This window comes from Ambystoma mexicanum, chromosome 1p (genome assembly GCF_040938575.1).
Source record: "Ambystoma mexicanum isolate Mex_15411 chromosome 1p, UKY_AmexF1_1, whole genome shotgun sequence".
In the NCBI taxonomy this organism is placed as follows: Eukaryota; Metazoa; Chordata; class Amphibia; order Caudata; family Ambystomatidae; genus Ambystoma; species Ambystoma mexicanum.
This window is the reverse complement of record NC_090921.1, coordinates 29,167,297-29,186,942: the sequence shown is the minus strand read 5'-3', so window position 1 is coordinate 29,186,942 and position 19,646 is coordinate 29,167,297. Positions and strand designations below refer to the sequence as shown.

Here is a 19,646-nt window from a genome sequence, read left to right as displayed (position 1 = left end):
CATAACACACAAGTTACTGTGTGATGACGTCCTTGTCTGACAGCTGCTTGCTCTTGGGCTATGGTTGGGCTTCTTTCAAGGCCCAGTTGGGCTGCATGTGGGTTTCCGTTTACAGCAGCTATTTCCGGTGAGAGACCGTGACCTTCGCGTTTATAGGAATTTCACATCCGCATATCGATGGAATACTACAGCACGGATGAGCAACGAAAACCTTTTACTTCCCGTGGGCCAAGCTACCATTCACTTCCCGTGCTGCAGCCCACTCTTCACTTCCGGGTCGAAGGGCTCACGGCTACTTCCTGTGCTGAAGCCCGCTCTTCACTTCCGGGTTGAAGGGCTCACGGCTACTTCCTGTGCTGAAGCCTGCACTTCCGGGGTGAAAGGTCATTCGCAGGAGGGAGAGCGCCTGCTGCTCACCCAGGGCGGGGATACCGTTCCCGGGGGAGATGTGAGTGCATTTTCCTTTGCCTAATCTCGTCCACGGAGCTGCAGGCGGGGGAGGGGGGCGAGGGGGGGACAGCACCCCTGCACAGCCTTCGGCTTCACAGAGGGGGCGTAGTAAGCATGCCCCCCACCAGGGCCACCTCTGCTCAGGCAGGGAAGCCCACAGGCTGTCTTCTACCAGCAGCCTCGTCAGAAACAAGCATTGGCAATGCCAACAGATAGGCATGGGAAGGACTCTCGCCAGGCACTCCCATAGCAGTGTTAACTGCCCATTGAGGGTAGCAGGTGCGAAATTGTGAAATTACCTGTACATCCAATAGCAGGGTCTAATACTTGGACACCAGCCAAAACAGTTGGCTTTGTCAATGCTTGTTTTTACCAGGACTTCAGTGAAAGCCACACATAGTGCTTTTAAATTGAATGGCTGAAGGCAGACCTGGTAACAACATTTTTATTACACCAGTAGTGGTTTTACAACGTCAATTAAGCAATTCAATCTCAGATGACTACTTTCAGAACGCACAGGCAGGCACTTTGAGCTCATTTTGATTGAAAGGCTTGATAAATCTAGCTCAAAGAGAACCCAGGAGAATGGGCTTTATTACGAGGTTGCCACAGGTCTTTTTTTCTTTTCCGGCGCCCAGGAATGGGTAATTACCAGGTCATTACGGCTCTGCCGGACCCAGTATTCGCCCATTCCTGGGCGGCAGAAAATATTCTTTCCCATTTGAGCCCCACCAGACTCAATGGGAATGGGGATGCCGGATGCTAAGCTTGCAGGTGCCGGTACGGCCGCCAGGTCAGACCTGACGGCCGCAATGGCACCTGCAAACAGAACTCGTACTTTGCCGGTCTGGGAACTATGGTACCGGCATGCTTACTGGTACCATAGGTCCCGGACCGGCAACCTTATAATGGAGCCCAGGGTCAGTGGGAATGGCCATAGGCATTAGCATGGTGATGGTCAGTCACTGGTGGAGAAATAATGTATGGCCTACCCACCTTATGTCCCTCCTCATATGCCATTTCTCCCTAGCTGTACTCTAATGCAATAGATTTGCCTTAAAGCGCAACAAAACAGCCAAAACTAAAAATCAAGAGATGATGGGTGCAAATGGTTAATACAGTTCTTTCAATGTCGATGTGTTTCTATCTAGCACATGTTATCTTTTCTGATCTGGTCTATTGCACTATACAAAGGGATCATCAGAGCCCTCGTGTTTCCCGTGGCTATGAGTGAGAAGACTTTCCAAACCTTTTAAAAACTATTTTTTATGAGTTTTTTAGTTTTCCTGAACAAACTACAAATATCAGAATCCAAAGGGAACAGAACAGGACTGGATGGACTTCTCAAGCACGGCCACAGGAAACTTGAGAGTTCTGGGCCATCCATATACAAATTGGTATTGGCCTGTGCCTCATTCAGCATGGACTCAGGAACACAAGCAGTACATTTGTGCCTCGCTTGGCCTCATCGCTGAAGTGCAGGATAGTTTCCTAGGCGCAGCAGGTTCCAGGTCTTGTACATTTTAAGGTAGCAAATGTATTGTCCTTCCTCAGCTTAACTCGTGGAGAGTCAAACATCCAGGTTTCAGCGATATCACACTTCTACCAACAGGTGCATAGACCTAGGCAGATTGCAGGACATGCGCTACTTTCAGATCCTGTAAGGTAAACCAATTATCTGCCTAAAGATACAATCTGCTTTGAGATAATTTCCCTGCAATATAGACATTTGAGAGTTGAAGCCTAAAGACCTCAACAGTCCCACAAACTATTCAATTAAAGTACCACTAGGAGGGAAGATGACGTTAAGAGCGATACCTCATCTGTAGGTGTTGTATGGATATCCGCCACTGGACAACCCATGGTCATGCTAATCCATATGGCCATTCCAACCACTCTTCCTGCCCAAAACACACCCTCCTGGGATCCCTTTGAGCTACTTTATCAAGCAGTTCTTCAAGCTTTGGCCTACCTGTGTTATTTCTAAGCAGTCTGATGAGAGTTAAGGGCTTGATTGCAGTTGTAAATGTGCCATGGGCGTAATAATATTGTCTTAACCAAGAAGGTCGTCAGCTACTGGAGTTCCTTGCACTGAAGTTCTATTAAATGCAAGCATCAACAAGCCCAATCGATTTGGCTTGTTTATAGGTATTAGTTATACATTTGCCAGGTACTTCTATTGTATGCCCAGTTAATCACAGTTTCCCACTGTTTACAGTTCATAGGCAGGTAATACCATTATGGCAGTACCTGGTGAATGCCTATACAAAAGCAAAACCTTTGGCTTTGTCATTGCTTGTTTGAAATGCATGGTCGTTTACAGTACAATCACATTTTACAGATCCATTGCACACCTTTACTAACTGCTGAGCTACAATTGTCGATTGGATGAGGAACTAAAACAAAGATTCTTGGGAGACTCGGTGCTCCACTTTGCTCTTGACCTATGGGGGTCTGGCTTCAGAAAGGGAATGTGTGCCGGCATCCAGTTAATGATACAGAAGATCTCTGGAGGCTCCTGATCACCAATCCCACAACTAGCAGCGGTGCTGAAAAGAGCCCTTTCCAACACCTTCAAATAATTTAGTTTCCATTACGTTTTCCGTTATTCAGTTTACACGTTCTGATGGTGCAGACCATTGTGATGCCATATCTAGGCTGGGGCAATAGAATCTATGTGGGTCTTCCAAAGTTTGTAATGCGTCTACTTCACGTGCAAAACGCAGCATCTACAGCGTTGTTGGGGCACGTGAGAAGCTTCTTAGGGCTCTGTGCCCCACAATCCGAAGGGGGCAGACTCCTCCCCACCCCACCCCTCCACCTAAAAACCCTCCTTACATGGGTAGGACAGACAGAAGGGGGATTCACAATTCCATCAATCAAGTGAGTCATGGGGGTTGCTGCACCCTAACATGTCTACCCACTGTCTGAAGTCAGACAAAAGACAAGACCAGGCCACAACTTCGAACACCAATTTGTCAACAGAAACCCTTATTTAAGGGATGGCCCCTAGCCGACGGAGCCGAACTTGAGCGTATTCCATCTGCCCCAATAGAAAATGTAATCTGATAGCAAAACCAAAGGAGAATAAAACCCATCCTGAAAAGATCCATCCTCATCAGCATGGAGAACGCTCTTTTTGGTTCTTCCCTTAGAAAAGAGACAGAAGAAAATCTTCCCGGACTAATAGAGACCCCACAGACAGACGTCTGCATCCCACTAAGTACAGGGGAATTTACCAAGGAATTGGAAGCAGGGCCTTTTCTACCTTGGTAATCCAAGACCCCTTTACCAGACCCGATTATTGAGGAATCAGAAACAAGATTGGTGGAAGAGGAAATCAATTCAGAACCCCATGGGTATATACAGAGGAAATAGTGATAAAAGATCAAATGGCTGCCCTGGAGACACTCTTACAACGCCTCGCAGATCAGGCGGACAATCGGTTCCAAGAAGGGTTAGAAAGAGTAGTTGTGGCCCAACAAGGACCAATCCTACCCCATGGAATTTTACAAGTCTCCACCCTAAGAATCGATCGCCCAGAAGTATAGCATAGTGCCAAAGATCAGGCTCTAGAAACAGGGAACAAAGCAAGAACAGAGCACAGGAAGTATCCACAACCCAGGAAATAGGAACCCCCCCTAAAATCACTAATAGTCCTCTGCCTTTCCTGTGGAGAGAGGGGGCATCTAGCCAGACACTGCCCAGGAAACTGCAGAAAAGAACCCATACACATGGGGTGGATGATGGGAGAACATTGAAGAGAACTAGATAAACAGGATAGTTCAGATGCTGATAAACAACAGTTTTTACATTCCATCTCCCATTAAAACCCACAAAAAGCCACCATAAATGGAATTCCCATCTCTGCCCTAATAGATTCTGGTTTTAGAGAGACAGCCGTAAGAGCTCACCTAGTACACCCTGAGACCCTGACCAAAAATACCCTATCAGAATTACAAGTGTTCATGGAGATCAGGAAATATATAATGGAACTCCAGTACTCATAGATATCGGAGGTAGAAAAACCAAAATGAATACAGCAATAATTCCCGGTCTCCCAGACGAGGCCATTATAAGGACCGATATTCCTGATTTCAAAAGGGTCTTAATGAGAACCAACTCACATATTCCCCGTTTAATAGCTAGGAAGAAGATGACTTTACCATAATTCCCCCCTTTGGTCTTGGGATAAGACAGATCCCCAAAAAATATATAAATAGAGCTCCCCTTTCAATCCACATGGGAAAGCCAATGTCTTAGTGGGAAAGGTATGTGACGAATCCCAGAATGTTGTCCCTGCTTCCTTGGGGAAGCTCCTTCCCATGAGGCCATGGGGTGAGGCCGCTACCCGATAGTCAACTCGGAGGGTGGTAGTCAGCGGGTGGATCTCATGGGGAGGGAAACCCCCTATAGGACGACACCTTGGGAGCAATGCAGTATAATTCCCAACATCCCCAACTCTGCTATCCTGCATAGGACATAATTACCCCATACACTTCCATGTATGTCTGCAGAGAAGACCATGAATACCAAGGTGCCTCACGAATATCGTTAAATCAATTTCAATAGGTGTACAGGAGCAGGCAATAGAAAACCACAGGCAGAAATGTACGTATTATTCATTTTAATTTGTTCATGAACAAAATGTATTATCCTTTTCTCATCAAATATAGTATAAAAAATAATTATTTTCATACCGACAGCCATTTACAAACCAACAAACATTTCCACAAAAAAAATATTTCATTGAACTTTAATACACATTAGCTTAGACTGTGCAAAAATGCTAACTTTTTTATACTCAACGTACATCTGCACACTTTATATATAAAATAGATGTGAACGTGCTGCAAACAGCAGCCAACAGACAATACAACAATACATTCTCAATATTATAAACATCTATTAAAAAGAACCCAATCATCAGAGTGCAGAATAGACAATACCACTTCCTCAAGAAACGCTGAGACGAGGAACAACATTGAGTACAGGGATGACTATAAAACTGGGACGAGGAAGAAGTGCAGCGTAATGTGTAATACACCACCAAACCAGTACAAACGCACTGGTCAATTTGTGTCAAGCAAATTGGAACAGAACATAAGAAAGGAAAACTTTGTAAAGGAAGAGCTCTGAGGAGGAGAAAGCGAGAGATTCGAATACCGACAGCAGTAGGATGGACGGGATGCTGACAGTACCAGGAGCGAGACGCTTACCCGCTTGTAGAGGTGCCCCAGAACATCTGTTGCAAACAGTGTGAAGGCATCATGAAGCAGACACAGATACAAGAGATATAGGTTTGGCTATAAATAAAAATAATTAGGCATTTATATAGCGCTAAGAACCCTCAGGTACCTGAGCGCTGCTTATTATTACCCACAATGTGTGGTGCTCATTTACCCGCCGGGATTAAAACCTGCGTTAACAGGCTCTGCACGGATGTCAAAGCGAGTGCTCTACTCGCTGTGCCACTTGACCGGCTTAAACTTTTATTGAAAGGAAAATGGGATTGGGAAAAGTCCTACCTTGCCCTATTCTAAGTGAGATTTTCCCTACTTAACTCAAACTAAGGTCCGTTGATGTAAGGAAGGCCAAATCAAATGTTCTGTCTGTGTCCAAACCTATTCTTGCCCTCACATACTACTTGTGTAAGGGTTGAGTCTCGAAATGATAATTGTTCAACAAATGTTCCACTGGCTCTTCACAGCTCATGGCTTGAGCAGGGATTCCCTTGCCCAAACTTTCAGGCACTTCAAAATGTGGACTAGACCTTCAGGTTAACTGATGGTTGATTATGAAATTATTGAATTACTATAAGTGCTGGTGTAAGACAAAATGGAAGGGGGGAGGGGGAGGAGAGGGAGAAGAACGTACAATCCTTAGTTGCCGTACCTGGCCAACGATGTCTCAAATAGTACACGTGATAGATGGGGACGGGGGAGGAGAAGGACATACAGAAACAAACACCTACCATACTTGGTCTGATGGTCAGATGGCGCGAGGCAAGGAGGCTGTTCCAGTGGGAAGGGAACCAATGCTGAAGAAATCATAACAAAGAAGAACCTGCCTTGGAAGATGGGCCAGGAGGTGAGTTTGGCACTGCGGTTGCAAGAACAAAGACCGCCCAAGCAATAGGAGCTTCCCAGTCGGGGAGAAGGAACCAAGGCGCTTGCCTGATGTCCTGGGATGAAGGTTTTTGGTCAGGTATGACATAGTGTTCGCAGTCCTGTCAGTGAAGGGGCACACATTTCTGCACCCAGTGATGAAGGCATGGGTGCTTCAGAGAGACGTGCCCTCAAGCAGGGGTTTTGATCCAGTTGTCTCCACTGGATTGCAGAAATTGAGCTTTGCTGAGGGTTTCTTCAGGTCACCTGTAGAGGTCGAACAAATCTATGCTATTCCAGACAGCTATCTTCTTGTAACAGTCAGAAATGGTTTCAGTTTGACTACAGCACCCAGTCCTGAGATGCTGGCATCTGGTGGCCCAGGATAGCCACTTCTCTCACACTCAAAAAAGGTGTAGTCATGTGATTCCTCAGGTCTTCAAGGCAAATAAATAGTTCTTTTTTGGTGAATTGGAAGTGGGGGGGGGTGTTGCAGGGATGTCAAAAAGGTCCCTGTCAGGTAAAATTATTTCCACCCAGTGGAACCATCAATTTTACCCAGGTGAAAAAAGGCCCCCATCAGCCTAGTCACATGATTAACAGAGAAGGAGTGCCTTCTCTGGGGTATCTTTGGGGTACTCTTGCCTTATGTCATAAGAACCAGCCCAGAAAACCGCCACGCTCGATCAGGCTTTGGATTGTTTGTTTGTTTGTTTGTTTATTTATTTCTATAGCGCTCCAGACCCTGGAGTATAGGGGCGCTTAGTACAAGGTTACAAGGCACGGTACAGGGTAATAAACAGTGAAGCTAGAACAATTTAAATAGCAGTTATATACAGGCAGTGAGGGTGAAAGCACGCAATAGTAACATAAGTGAGGAATAAACAGTCAATACATTATATAGCTAGATCTGACTTCAAAGTTGGCTATTTGTCAGAAGCCACCCAATGACCAGTTTCCTGAATGACTGGAAGGAGTTGGATGCTTTTATGCTCAGTGGCAAGGAGTTCCAGAGTTGGGGGGCGAGGACAGTAAAGCTCAAGCATCCGGCTCTTTTGGAGTTAAATCTAGGCACTGTAAGGCATAAGGTGTCGGAGGATCCCGTCGTTCTAACGGACGGTTTCATGGTGAGTTTGTTGGTCAGGTATGGGGGTGCTAGATTGTTGAGAGCTTTATACGTCAGGCAAAGTGTTTTTAGGTCGATTTTATGTTGGATGGTAAGCCATCTGCATGTAGTTCTGGTGGCCGAGATGTGCTCACGTCTGGGGATATTTAGCGCTGCCCGAAGTGCATTGTTTTGAAGGACTTGGAACTTGTTAATTGACGCTTGATTGGCACCTAGGTAGAGATTATTGCAATAGTCTAGTTTCGATTGTATAAGGGCTCTGGATAGTATGAGGCAACTGTTAGGGGAGAGAAATGGTCTACAGGCTCTAATGAGTTTTCCGGTATATGCCGTGGCTGAGGCGGTAGCATTGATTTGTTTGGTGAAGTTAACGTTGGCATCAAGATAGAAGCCAAGTGTTTTCACATTTTTGGCAACCGGGATGTTGTTGCCATCGATTATGATGTTAGAGTAGTTAGGACTTAATCTTTGTAGGTTATTCGGTGAGCCAACAATGAGCAGTTCGGTCTTCTCGTCATTGAGGCAGAGGCCATGTGTGGCCATCCATGCCTGAATGACAGAGAAGATTTCATTGATCCTAGCTACATCAGTATCGTAGTTGCCAGAGATAGTGAGGAGTATCTGGGTGTCATCCGCGTAATTTGTGTAGATGACACCCAGGCGGTCCAGTTTATCGAAGAGGGGCTTTGTAAAGATATTGTAAAGGGTGGGTGAGACACATGATCCTTGTGGGACACCACAAGATATGGGGATAGGGTCTGCTGCTGCCTCCAGAGAGAAGACCCTCATAGTTCTGTTGGCTAGGAAGGACTGTATCCACGAGACAGCAGAGGGGGAGAAGTGGGCGGCAGAGGAGAGGTGGTTACAGAGTATTTTATGGTCAACCAGGTCGAAGGCCGCTGAGAGATCTAATAGGAGTAGGATGGTAGCCTTGCCCTTATCTTTGATTTCGTCAATCTGACTTTTAAGATCGACAAAGGCAGTTTCTGTTCCATGCTGAGGCCGGAAGCCAGACTGACGCAACCCGAGTAATTGGTTAGACTCTAGGTACGGATTAAACCTGTCTGGCAGAAAAGTCCAAAGCCCAGAGAAGCCAGTAGAAAGTGCAGGGGCTAACATGTGTAATAAAGTTTGACTTTCTGCCTAGCAGTCAAATGAACCCGGTACAGAAGCAGTGACAAGCTCAAACAGTGGAGGAGAATTGTATTGTGGGCTTTCTAGTACCGATTCTTCAGCAACCTAGCACAGTGGTGTGGAGACAGCAGTACTTTTGTGAGAGTTCAAAACGTTTCTTACTCTGTGTAGGGGTTCTGTTAAAGGCTGTGCTTTCTGTGCAGAACTGTGTTTTAAGGGGGAAGGTCCGGGCTCGTCAACTACAGAAGACAGCCATGCCCGAGGACATAAGGGAACCTACAATTCTCTTGACAGCCGCACGCCATAGACTTTAATGGTGGGCATGCTGCGCTATAAAACGATGAGCAGCGTTCAGAGCCTATTAAATATTTTTACATTGTTTCTTTCCAAAGTATTTTATCAGAACGTTGCAGATGACAAATGTTTGAACATTTCATATCATGTCATGTTTAAATGTAGCTCGGGAGCGATGGGCTTCATCTGCTTGAACTATTAAACCCAGATTAGGAGAAGTTCTTCCATTCACTGGAGACTTGGGCAACCAAAAACCTAAATGTGTAGGGGAAAGCCTACATGTAGAAAAGCATGCAGTGCTCGACCCGAGCCTCTGGGTGTAAAACTACTGGCGGCTTCTGTCTCCAATGTCCCTACACCCGCCCAACATGACTCTGGATGGCTGGGAGCTCAGGTCTGGGGATGCACAGGAGGGCTGAAGAGGTTTGGCAGCTGAACATGTTAAACATCATATTTGAGGAGTCCTCTCAAGAACCACACCCCTGAAATGATCAAAAGGGGGAGCCAAAGCACCCAGTTGGAGCTCAGAGTCTGGAAGGATCCATAAGTTAGAGCTCAACAGAGCATGTCCCAGCAGAATGTTGACTACATCTGGATGCAAACATGCCATGAAGGAAATGCTCCTTAAAACCTCAGGGTTTATGGAGTAAATCTAGCTAACAGAAGGGGGTCAAAAGGTAAAGTTGCTAGCTGCTAACCAGCCCACCCGCTCCCCCAGTTCTTCACATGCAGACAACCCACTATTGCTAGTGGCGAGTGCACATTTTGAGCTTTACACAATTGTGTAATGTCTGTGGAGAAGATCCGACTGCTAATGGAGAGAGACTGAAACTTCAGTAGATTTCCTCAAATTCCTCTTTCAGGCTGTTCAAGGAATCTTAGCCAATTTCAGCATGTCTTTCCTGATGGATGGACAGTGCATGCAACCAGTGTTACAATGGGAAGGGGTTATCAATAAACGCACCCCGGGGGTTTCATCCTGGGTGCTCATCGTTTTTTTAAGGGAAATTGTGGCTGCAATAAATGTGTGTGCTCAGTTTCCCTTAAATAAACTACAAACAAAGATGGCTACCATGGAGTATGTCTGTTTACTATGTCCATGGTGGCCATAAGGAAGGAGTGTGGTCCGAAGACTGGGAAGAACAGATAAGTAGGGGCGAGGTTAGGGGCTGCAGGACTCGGGCGGGGACTTGTGCCTCCAATGAGGGTGCAGAACTCCATAGGGGGAAGGCACATAAGGTTCTGGTCAAATAAGAAAATGGTACACAGTCGGGGGGAAAGGCTTTGGTGAGAGAACACTGATGGATTATGCTGTGTTGCTTCATGAATTGCCAGATACTATTAACAGGTGTTAATATTTCATGGCTTATTGCCCCACTGTCTCTTGGACATCCTGTCTGAGGTGGTAACCGATTCACGTCAAGTGAGTAGTAACATCCTTTTATAATATCCCCTTAGGTGGTTCCTGGTTGTGTCCGCAGGGGGCGCCTGTTGCCTGTTGTCACCCTGCTCATTGGTCCAGGCTGCCCTGCCTGCCGGCTCCCCCTGCAGACCCACTAACTTAGTTGTGTCCTCCTGTCTATTCAATGCATCACTTCAATTCATAATATGCACTGTCTCAGTATTTAAAATTGCTTGTGAAACCTAGGCCTTTCTCCCTCTTTCAGGATTCTCAAACATAGGTGTTTTCACCTGGTATGATATGCACTGTCTCAGTATTTAAAATTGCTTGTGAAACCTAGGCCTTTCTCCCTCTTTTCAGGATTCTCAAACTTAGGTGTGATCGCCTGGTATAATATGCACTGTCTCAGTATTTAAAATTGCTTGTGAAACCTAGGCCTTTCTCCCTCTTTTCAGGATTCTCAAACTTAGGTGTGTCTTCTCTCCTGTCATAACTGTGCAAAAGTTAGCTCTGTAAGCTTAAGTGTCTTCATCGTGTCCTATTGCGCAACTTGTCTGCCTCTCGCTCATTGTCTGCCTAGTCTATTGTCCTTCTCCAATACCTCCGCCTCTCTCCTCTCCCACCTACTCTATGGTGCTCTCCATCTCTCCTATCTTCTCCAACTGCTTCTCTATTGGCTATCCTGCTCTCCACTAAGTCTGGTAACAAGAAGTTTAAAAAGGACATCCTAGTCTCCAACCCAGGTCTCCCCATCGCTGACACCTACACCAGTGCCTCCTCTAAGGAAACTCTCACCGACATCCTCTTCGTTGTTCCTTCGCCAGACCTATGGACTCTTCATGTGGTCTCTGTGCTCTCTTCCTTCTCCTCTTCTCCCATTAATGGTGGCACCCGTTGGGACGTCCTCCTGGCCTCCTTCCATTCCTCTAAGGTCATCATTAATGTCTACTGGAACAGGACTGTCTTGGTCCAAGGCCCTCAGGCCAACCTTCACCTCTTTGATAGATGCTTCCCGCGCCTCATAACTTTCCTCTCTTCCCCTGCTGTCCCCTCTCTCCCCCTTTCCGTGGCTTTCTCGCCTCCCCCTTCTGCCTCCTCCTTGGCTACCTTGCCTTCTCCTCCCCTCTCTGCCCCCTCTCGGGCACCCTCTACACCTCTGAAGGGCGTACCTCTGATCTGTACCCCTCCCCGGAAGTCCTTCAAGGATGGCAACCTTCTCAATTTTGCCACTCTTAACTCTCGCTCTGCTGTCAAACACTCCTCTGAAATCTGCCGCCTTCTGGGAGAACTCGACCTCGATGTCCTCGGTCTCACTGAGACATGGTTCACAGCCAGCTCTTTCACCAGCTTTGACACGCTCCTACCCGACGGCTACAAGATCTTCTCTTCGCCCAGGTGCAACCGCTCTGGAGGGGGTGTTGTCCGGATCTTCCCTGAGTGGATTCCTGCATCTGTCACTCCTACGCAGTTCTACTCCTCTTTTGAATGCCTCGTCTGCAGGCTCTCTCTCTCGCCTAGCTATTCCCTTACTGTGGCTACTATCTATTGGCCACCTGGTCAGATCTCCTCCTTCCTCTCTGAGTGGGCGGACCTCTCCTCCTCACTGCTGGCCTCGACCACCCAACTCCTCCTTTTCAGAGATTTCAACATTCACCTGGATGCCTCCTGTCCTTCCTCTGTACTCTTTCGCGACCTCTGTGACTCTCTTTCACTCACTATTCTCCCCTCTGGCCTGACTCACTCTGCAGGGCATACTCTGGATGTTCTGATCTCCTCAGACCTTCCCCTCTCTGATCCTCTCTCCACGCCTCTCTCCTGGAGTGATCACTGTCTCCTCTCCTCCCACCCTACCCTCCCTACCCCTCAGGCCAAGCCACCTCCATCCCTGCCACCTACCTTCTCAGTCATCTGACCCATGAAGCGCATGTCAGCTGAGGCTTTCGCCACCACCTTCCCCCCCCCCCCTTTGGCTGACTCCCACCCTGACACAGCCCTCTCCATGCTCCTCTCTGCTATCTCCGATACTCTTGATATCCTTGCCCCTGTCATGAGAATCCGCCTGAAGCCCAAAGCCAAGTGCAACTCCTGGTACGACTCAGACCTCGTCACCCTAAAACGTAATTGTAGGGTGGCAGAGAGGAAATGGCGTGCTTCATGTACATCCTCTGACAAACTGGCCTGCCACCTGCTGCAAAGGCAATATCAGCTCTCTGTCCTAACCAAGAAGAGAGCTCATATCCAAGCCCACGTCTTTGCAGCATCTAACAGCTCGGCTGAACGCTTTAAAATCTGCAAGAAACTGGCCAATCCTGCCACAGTCTCTACCTCCATGGCCCTCTGCACAGCACTGACCTCTCATTTCGTCTCTAAAACTCAGGATATCCTGTCCTCACTCTCTGCCTATTCCCTCCTTTCCCCTACTCCCTGCTCTTCCTCTGGCCCTCCTGCAGCCACCCCTCCTCCCTCCTTCTCTTCCTTTCCCCTTTTCTCCACAGACAAGGTTTCTAGACAAGTCTGATCTATAAAACTCTCATCAAAACAGGTTCACCCCTGTTCCTCCAAAACTATCAAGGACCACATCGACTCCCTGGCTCCTGCCCTGGCTGATTTCTGCAATCACTCCTTCGCCACCGGAGTCTTCCCATCCCCCCCCCGAAGCACTGCCTTGTGCACCCTCTTCTTAAGAAACCCTCTGCCGACCCCTCCTGCCCGGCTAACTATCGCCCAATCTCCATTACTTCCTTCTTTGGCAAGCTCCTGGAGAACCTGGTCATCTCCCAGCTTAATCTCCACACCGAATCTGTTGGTTGTCTTCATGACCATCAGTCTGGCTTCAGAGCTGCTAGAAGCACAGAAACTGCTCTCCTGAACATCCTTGAAGACCTGCTCTCCAATCTTGACTCGAACACCCCTTGTGTCCTCATCTTGCTTGATCTCTTTTCTGCCTTTGACACTGTCAACCATGCCATCCTGCTCAACTGCCTCGTGATAACCTGGGTATCACTGGTCAGGCTCTGGCGTGGCTGACTTCTTTCCTCTCTGGCCGACCCTCTCAGGTCCAACTTGGGTCCTTCCTCTCCGATATCTTTTTGTCTACCTGTGGTGTCCCCCATGGATCTAACATCTCTCCCTGGCTGTTCAACCAATACTTGGCACTCCTTGCCCACCACATCGCTGCTTTCTGCCCCAATTTTCAGTGCTATGCGGATGATACCCAGCTCCTTTTCAGGCTACCCTCTTCCTCCTCCTCTCCTTCCCTCATCTCTGTCTGTCTGCTATCCAGGAGTGGTGTGCTGCCAATGACCTCTGCCTTAATGCCAGTAAGACTGAGATTCTACTTATCGGCACACCCACTCCCTCCTTCCCTGCAGCTCTCTGGCTGGCCTCTCTTGGCCCTCTCCCTGCTCCCACCTGCAAGGCTAAAAACCTCGGGGTCATCTTCGATTCCACACTCTCCTTCTCTCCTCACATCTCTGACGTCTCTAAGAAGTCACACTACCAGTTGCACTTCCTCAGAGGTATTCTTCCTTTCCTCTCCTTCCCCCAGAAGCTCACCATCTCCAGAGCCCTGGTTCTCTCTAGGCTGGACTATTGTAACAGCCTCTATCTAAATCTGCCTGCCTCTACTCTCCGCCCTCTGCAAATTATCCAGAACAGGACTGCGAGACTTATCCTTGGCCTCAAGCCCATGGATCGTATCTCTCCAGGACTGAAAACTCTGCAGTGGCTCCCAGTGGCTGTGAGGATTAAGTTCAAACCCTCTGCATTGTCCACAAGGCCTTCTGGGGCCTGAGGCCGCAATACTGTCAATCTTCCCAAATATCTTCCTTCTCGAGCTCTTCGCTCATCCGCCTCCAACTCCCTCAGGGTCAGTCGCTTCTCCAAGCAACGAGTTGGTGGTAGATCTCTCTCTTCAGCAGGGGCCTCCCTCTGGAACAGCCTTCCTGCTTCCCTGAAACTTGAGGAGAACCATCTCCGGTTCCGGAAGCACCTCAAAACCTTCCTCTTTGCCTCTGCTTTCTCTCCTTCTCTCCCCTGCTGAATTCCTGGCTGAAACTGCACTGGTTACCTGGCCACCCTTTCTTATCTCGGGTCCAGGCCCCGCCAGTTGCACACCTGCACTGCCTCCCTGGCAACCCCCGGACTGTTTTCTGTATCTCTACAGTACCCCTACCAGCACTTATGTCTGCACTTATCTCACACTTGCCACCATCTGTCCTTTTTATTAGCTTATTTATTCTACTATTCCATGTATTGCACTTTCCCCTCTGCCCTCCCCCACGCACTTTTCCCTCTCCTTCCTTCCCATGCACTTGCGCGATTTGAATGACACCTGGCCTAGTAAGATCGTTGTCTGTCCTCCCTTGTTCCCCCTCCCTTGCTGCGTTGCGCCTTGAAACACTTGTGTATAGGTGCTTTATAAATGCCATATCATATCAATAGAATCATTGTTTCACCAGGGATGTGTCCTTTACGATCTTGAGATGACTCTGGGCCCCACACCCTCCCATGACCCGGGCTTCTCCATCAAAGCCCTTTCTGCCATGTTTCAAGAATCTCTTTGTTGCTATAATGGACATCAGCCATGGACTTGACTTCTCTAGGAAGTAAAGAGGCCACCAGGAAGGTTATGCCTCTTTTCCATGCTTGAGAATGTATCTCTACAGTGGTTTCAGGCAGCATCCTGCATCCATCCAGACTTCACGTGAGGGAAATGCTGGTAGAAATATACACTTTGTGAGTTCAGAAAAAGAAACCTGAGTCCAAGAAGCTGCAGGTCTTCCCAGATCTGCTTCTTTCCTTGTGGTAGTGGGATGAGAATAGGAGATTTCTCCACGATAGACCTCCATAGGTGGGATGATGCAATGCTAGACTACCACGATGCTGCGATTGGGGACTGAGCTGCACAATGTCCTCACTTTAAATGTGCTCTGCATGGGCTGATATCTATTTGGTTTTAAAATCATTAAAATGTGTTATTTTGTGTATTTTTAGTTTTAGTTTCTGAGCAGCTTGGGGTTAAGGAAACGATTAAAGAACCCCCATCTGTTAAAGATGTCCCGGACAAGGAGCAGAGCGACTGAGGGAAGGAAGAGGTAGAACCATCACCCATAGACACCCGTGTTTGGAGGTGACTGTCACTGGAGAAGGAAGCGTGCAGGAAAGCCGTAGCGGAGCCCCACCCTCTTGAGAGACACTATTGTTTAGAGCTGGCCACAGGTCAGAAGAGAAATATCAGAGCTCCTCCTCCATGGAGGATGAACAGTGTGTAAGGGACCGCAAGAATGTATGTGAAGGGGCATCTGTCGAAGCCCACTCAAGCATGAAAGAGAGAACACGTATTATAGGCCACCAGAGGTTGAACAAGAGGTTGCGTAAAATAAATCCTGAGAGTTTGGAGGAGAAACCATCTACCAGAGACTGCCACTATACGGAGACAAAGAGTAACCAAAGGCAAGGTGCTTGGAATTCCTCTGAGGAAGACGAGATACCGTGCAACATAGATTTGGAGGCAGAGCTTCATGAAAGACACCATGAGGCTTTGAGAGAGAAGCTATGTGTAAATTCTCACAGGTGTTTGGAAAAGGAGGCAACGCTACAAACCCACCAGGGCATGGGGAAGAAGACAAGGATGAAATCATCTGGTGTGGACGCCCAGGACCTTGAGCCTTCTCATGCCGATCACCAAGAAGAGGCAGCGGAGGAGGTCAACGAACAGGTGCCATCTAGAGAGGATCACAACGACCGGACTAATGAGAAGGCCCTCAAGGATAATCAGCAGGAGGAGCAAATGGAAAGCTCCTTTGCAGGTCAGCATTTAGGTTATAAAATACTTCATATGTCTCTAAAATAATGCATGGTTGCTGTGTACACTGCATACTGAGGGCAGTCCTACATTGGGTAAGGACGCAGTTATCTCTTTCTTGCAAGTAGATGGCGCTTGTAGGGATATAGTAGAAATCAGCAACTGGGTCTAGGCTCGCTGTTAGATGATACAAAGGCCCTACTAGACACCAAAAACAAACCAAAAGACCTGTTGGGCAAAAAACATAGTTCCTCTCTAACAAGGTGTAACACTGAGAAGAGAGGAAACGTACAACTACTTGTAAACCTGTGCACCTAGGTAAATGCCCTTGAAAGGATCCTAAGTGTCCCTTCTTCATGAGTGCACTTACCCTAGCAAGCAGTGATCCCAAGTGTCCCTTCTGCATGAGTTCGCACAAACTAGCAAGAAGTGATCCTAAGTGTCCCTTCTGCATGAGTTCGCTCACCCTAGCAAGCAGTGATCCCAAGTGTCCCTTCTGCATGAGTTCGCTCACACTAGCAAGCAGTGACCATAAGTGTCCCTTCTGCATGAGTGCACTCACCCGAGCAAGCAGTGATCCTAAGTGTCCCTTCTGCATGAGTGTACTCACCCTAGCAACCAGTGATCCCAAGTGTCCCATCAGCATGAGTGCACTCACCCTAGAAAGCAGTGATCCTAATTGTCCCTTCTGCATAAGTGTACTAACCCTAGCAAGCAGTGATCCTAATTGTCCCTTCTGCATGAGTGTACTAACCCTAGCAAGCAGTGATCCTAAGTGTCCCTTCTCCAAGAATGCACTAACTCTAGCAAGCAGTGATCCTAAGTGCCCCTTCTGCATGAGTGCGCTCACCTGTGCAAGCAGTTATCCTCAGTGTCCCTTCTCCAAGAGTGCACTAACTCTAGCAAGCAGTGATCCCAAGTGCCCCTTCTCCAAGAGTGCACTAACTCTAGCAAGCAGTGATCCTCAGTGTCCCTTCTGCATGAGTGTACTAACCCTAGCAACCAGTGATCCCAAGTGTCCCATCTGCATGAGTGCACTCTCCCTAGAAAGCAGTGATCCTAATTGTCCCTTCTGCATGAGTGTACTAACCCCAGCAAGCAGTGATCCTAAGTGTCCCTTCTCCAAGAATGCACTAACTCTAGCAAGCAGTGATCTTAAGTGCCCCTTCTGCATGAGTGTGCTCACCTGTGCAGGCAGTGATCCTCAGTGTCCCTTCTCCAAGAGTGCACTAACTCTAGCAAGCAGTGATCCTTAGTGTCCCATCTGCATGAGTGCACTCGACCTAGCAAGCAGTGATCCCAAGTGTCCCATCTGCATGAGTGCACTCACCCTAGCAAGCAGTGATCCTAAGTGTCTCATCTGCATGAGTGCGCTCACCCCAGCAAGCAGTGTGCCCGAGTGTCCCTTTTGCATGAATGCACTAACCCTAGCAAGCAGTGATCCTCAGTGTCCCATCTGCATGAGTGCGCTCACCCTAGCAAGCAGTGATCCTAAGTGTCTCATCTGCATGAGTGCGCTCACCCCAGCAAGCAGTGTGCCCGAGTGTCCCTTCTGCATGAATGCACTAACCCTAGCAAGCGGTGATCCTCATTGTCCCTTCTGCATGAGTGTACTCACCCTAGGAAGCAGTGATCCTAGGTGTCCCATCTGCACGATTGCACTCACCATAGCAAGCAGTGATCCTGAGTGTCCCATCTGCATGAGTGCGCTCACCCTAGCAAGCAGTGATCCCAAGTATCACATTTACTAGCAAGCAGTGATCCTCAGTGTCCCTTCTGCATGAGTGCACTCACCCTAGCAAGTAGTGATCCAAATTGCCCCTTCTGCATGAGTGCACTCACTCTAGCAAGCAGTGATCCTCAGTGTCCCATCTGCATGAGTGCACTCACCCTAGCAAACAGTGATCCTTAGTGTCCCATCTGCATGAGTGCACTCAACCTAGCAAGCAGTGATCCCAAGTGTCCCATCTGCATGAGTGCACTCACCCTAGCAAGCAGTGATCCTAAGTGTCTCATCTGCATGAGTGCGCTCACCCCAGCAAGCAGTGTGCCCGAGTGTCCCTTCTGCATGAATGCACTAACCCTAGCAAGCAGTGATCCTCAGTGTTCCTTCTGCATGAGTGTACTCACCCTAGGAAGGAGCGATCCTAGATGTCCCATCTGCATGAGTTCGCTCACCCTAGCAAGCAGTGATCCTAGGTGTCCCATCTGCACGATTGCACTCACCCTAGCAAGCAGTGATCCTGAGTGTCCCATCTGCATGAGTGCGCTCACACTAGCAAGCAATGATCCTCTGTGTCCCTTCTGCATGAGTGCACTCACCCTAGCAAGTAGTGATCCAAATTGCCCCTTCTGCATGAGTGCACTCACCCTAGCAAGCAGTGATCCTAGGTGTCCCATCTGCATGAGTGCACTCACCCTAGCAAGCAGTGATCCTAAGTGTCCCTTCTGCATGAGTGCACTCACCCTAGCAAGCAATGATCCTAGGTGTCCCATCTGCATGAGTGCACTCACCCTAGCAAGCGGTGATCCTAAATGTCCCTTCTGCATGAGTGTACTAACCCTAGCAAGCAGTGACCTTAAGTGTCCATTCTGCATGAGTGCACTCACCCTAGCAAGCAGTGATCCCAAGTGCCCCTTCTGCATGAGTGCACTCACCCTAGCAAGCAGTGATCCTAAGTTGTAACGCTCACCTGATTCCCACGGAGGCGCTGGTCTAGGCAGGAAGGTGTCTGTGACTCGAAAGGTGATGTGCAGGACTCGGTTGGCTTCTGGGGCTGAGCCTCTTCGCACTGTGTGTCGAACTCGAAGGGTGAGATTTCTGCAGGTGAGATAATATGGGGGTTAATGATCTGGGCAGTTGAGTGTCTCTCTCTCTCTCTCTCTCTCTCTCTATTCCCAGCTTCCCCGTAGAATCCCCCAGGTCAACGTGCTCACCTTAGATAGGTGAATGCTGGGCTCTCCATCTGCGTCTGGTGCAGGGTGCCGTTGCCAGTTCCTTCACTGGGTAAAACGTAGGCCTCTTAACATCAGAGGATCGCTACCGCCGTTAACTGCACGAGCGGTGAGTTTCCGGACACCTTTTGTCCTTAAAGTCTTTAGGTGTGAAGGCACTTTTATGTAGATCAGGGTTTGGTATAATGCTTTCTCCTATTTGTTTTGCAGGGCTCTGGAGACAGAAGATGGTGTAAAGGGAGCCGAAGCTGGAGCCAGAGCCTTGGAATGGGAATGAAGCGCTTGGAAATGCGTGAGTAAATGCAAGCGCTCTAACTGTTTCTTTTCTCTTGCAGCTGCAGGTTCGTGCTGAAGAGATGCTGGAAAACGCCG

The 19,646-nt window shown here is 48.2% G+C and overlaps 1 protein-coding gene across 1 annotated transcript in view; it reads left to right on the top strand.

The window, feature by feature from the left end:
* The first annotated feature begins 290 nt into the window (after window positions 1-290).
* The window catches only part of LOC138565060 (putative zinc finger protein 286B), a 31,708-nt gene continuing 12,352 nt past the window's right edge, over window positions 291-19,646 (top strand). The window contains exons 1-2 of the mRNA XM_069642952.1: window positions 291-448; window positions 15,509-16,323. Coding sequence (XP_069499053.1) covers window positions 15,765-16,323 — 559 coding nt within the window. The 5' untranslated portion in view covers window positions 291-448; window positions 15,509-15,764. The remainder of the gene's footprint in view (window positions 449-15,508; window positions 16,324-19,646) is intronic.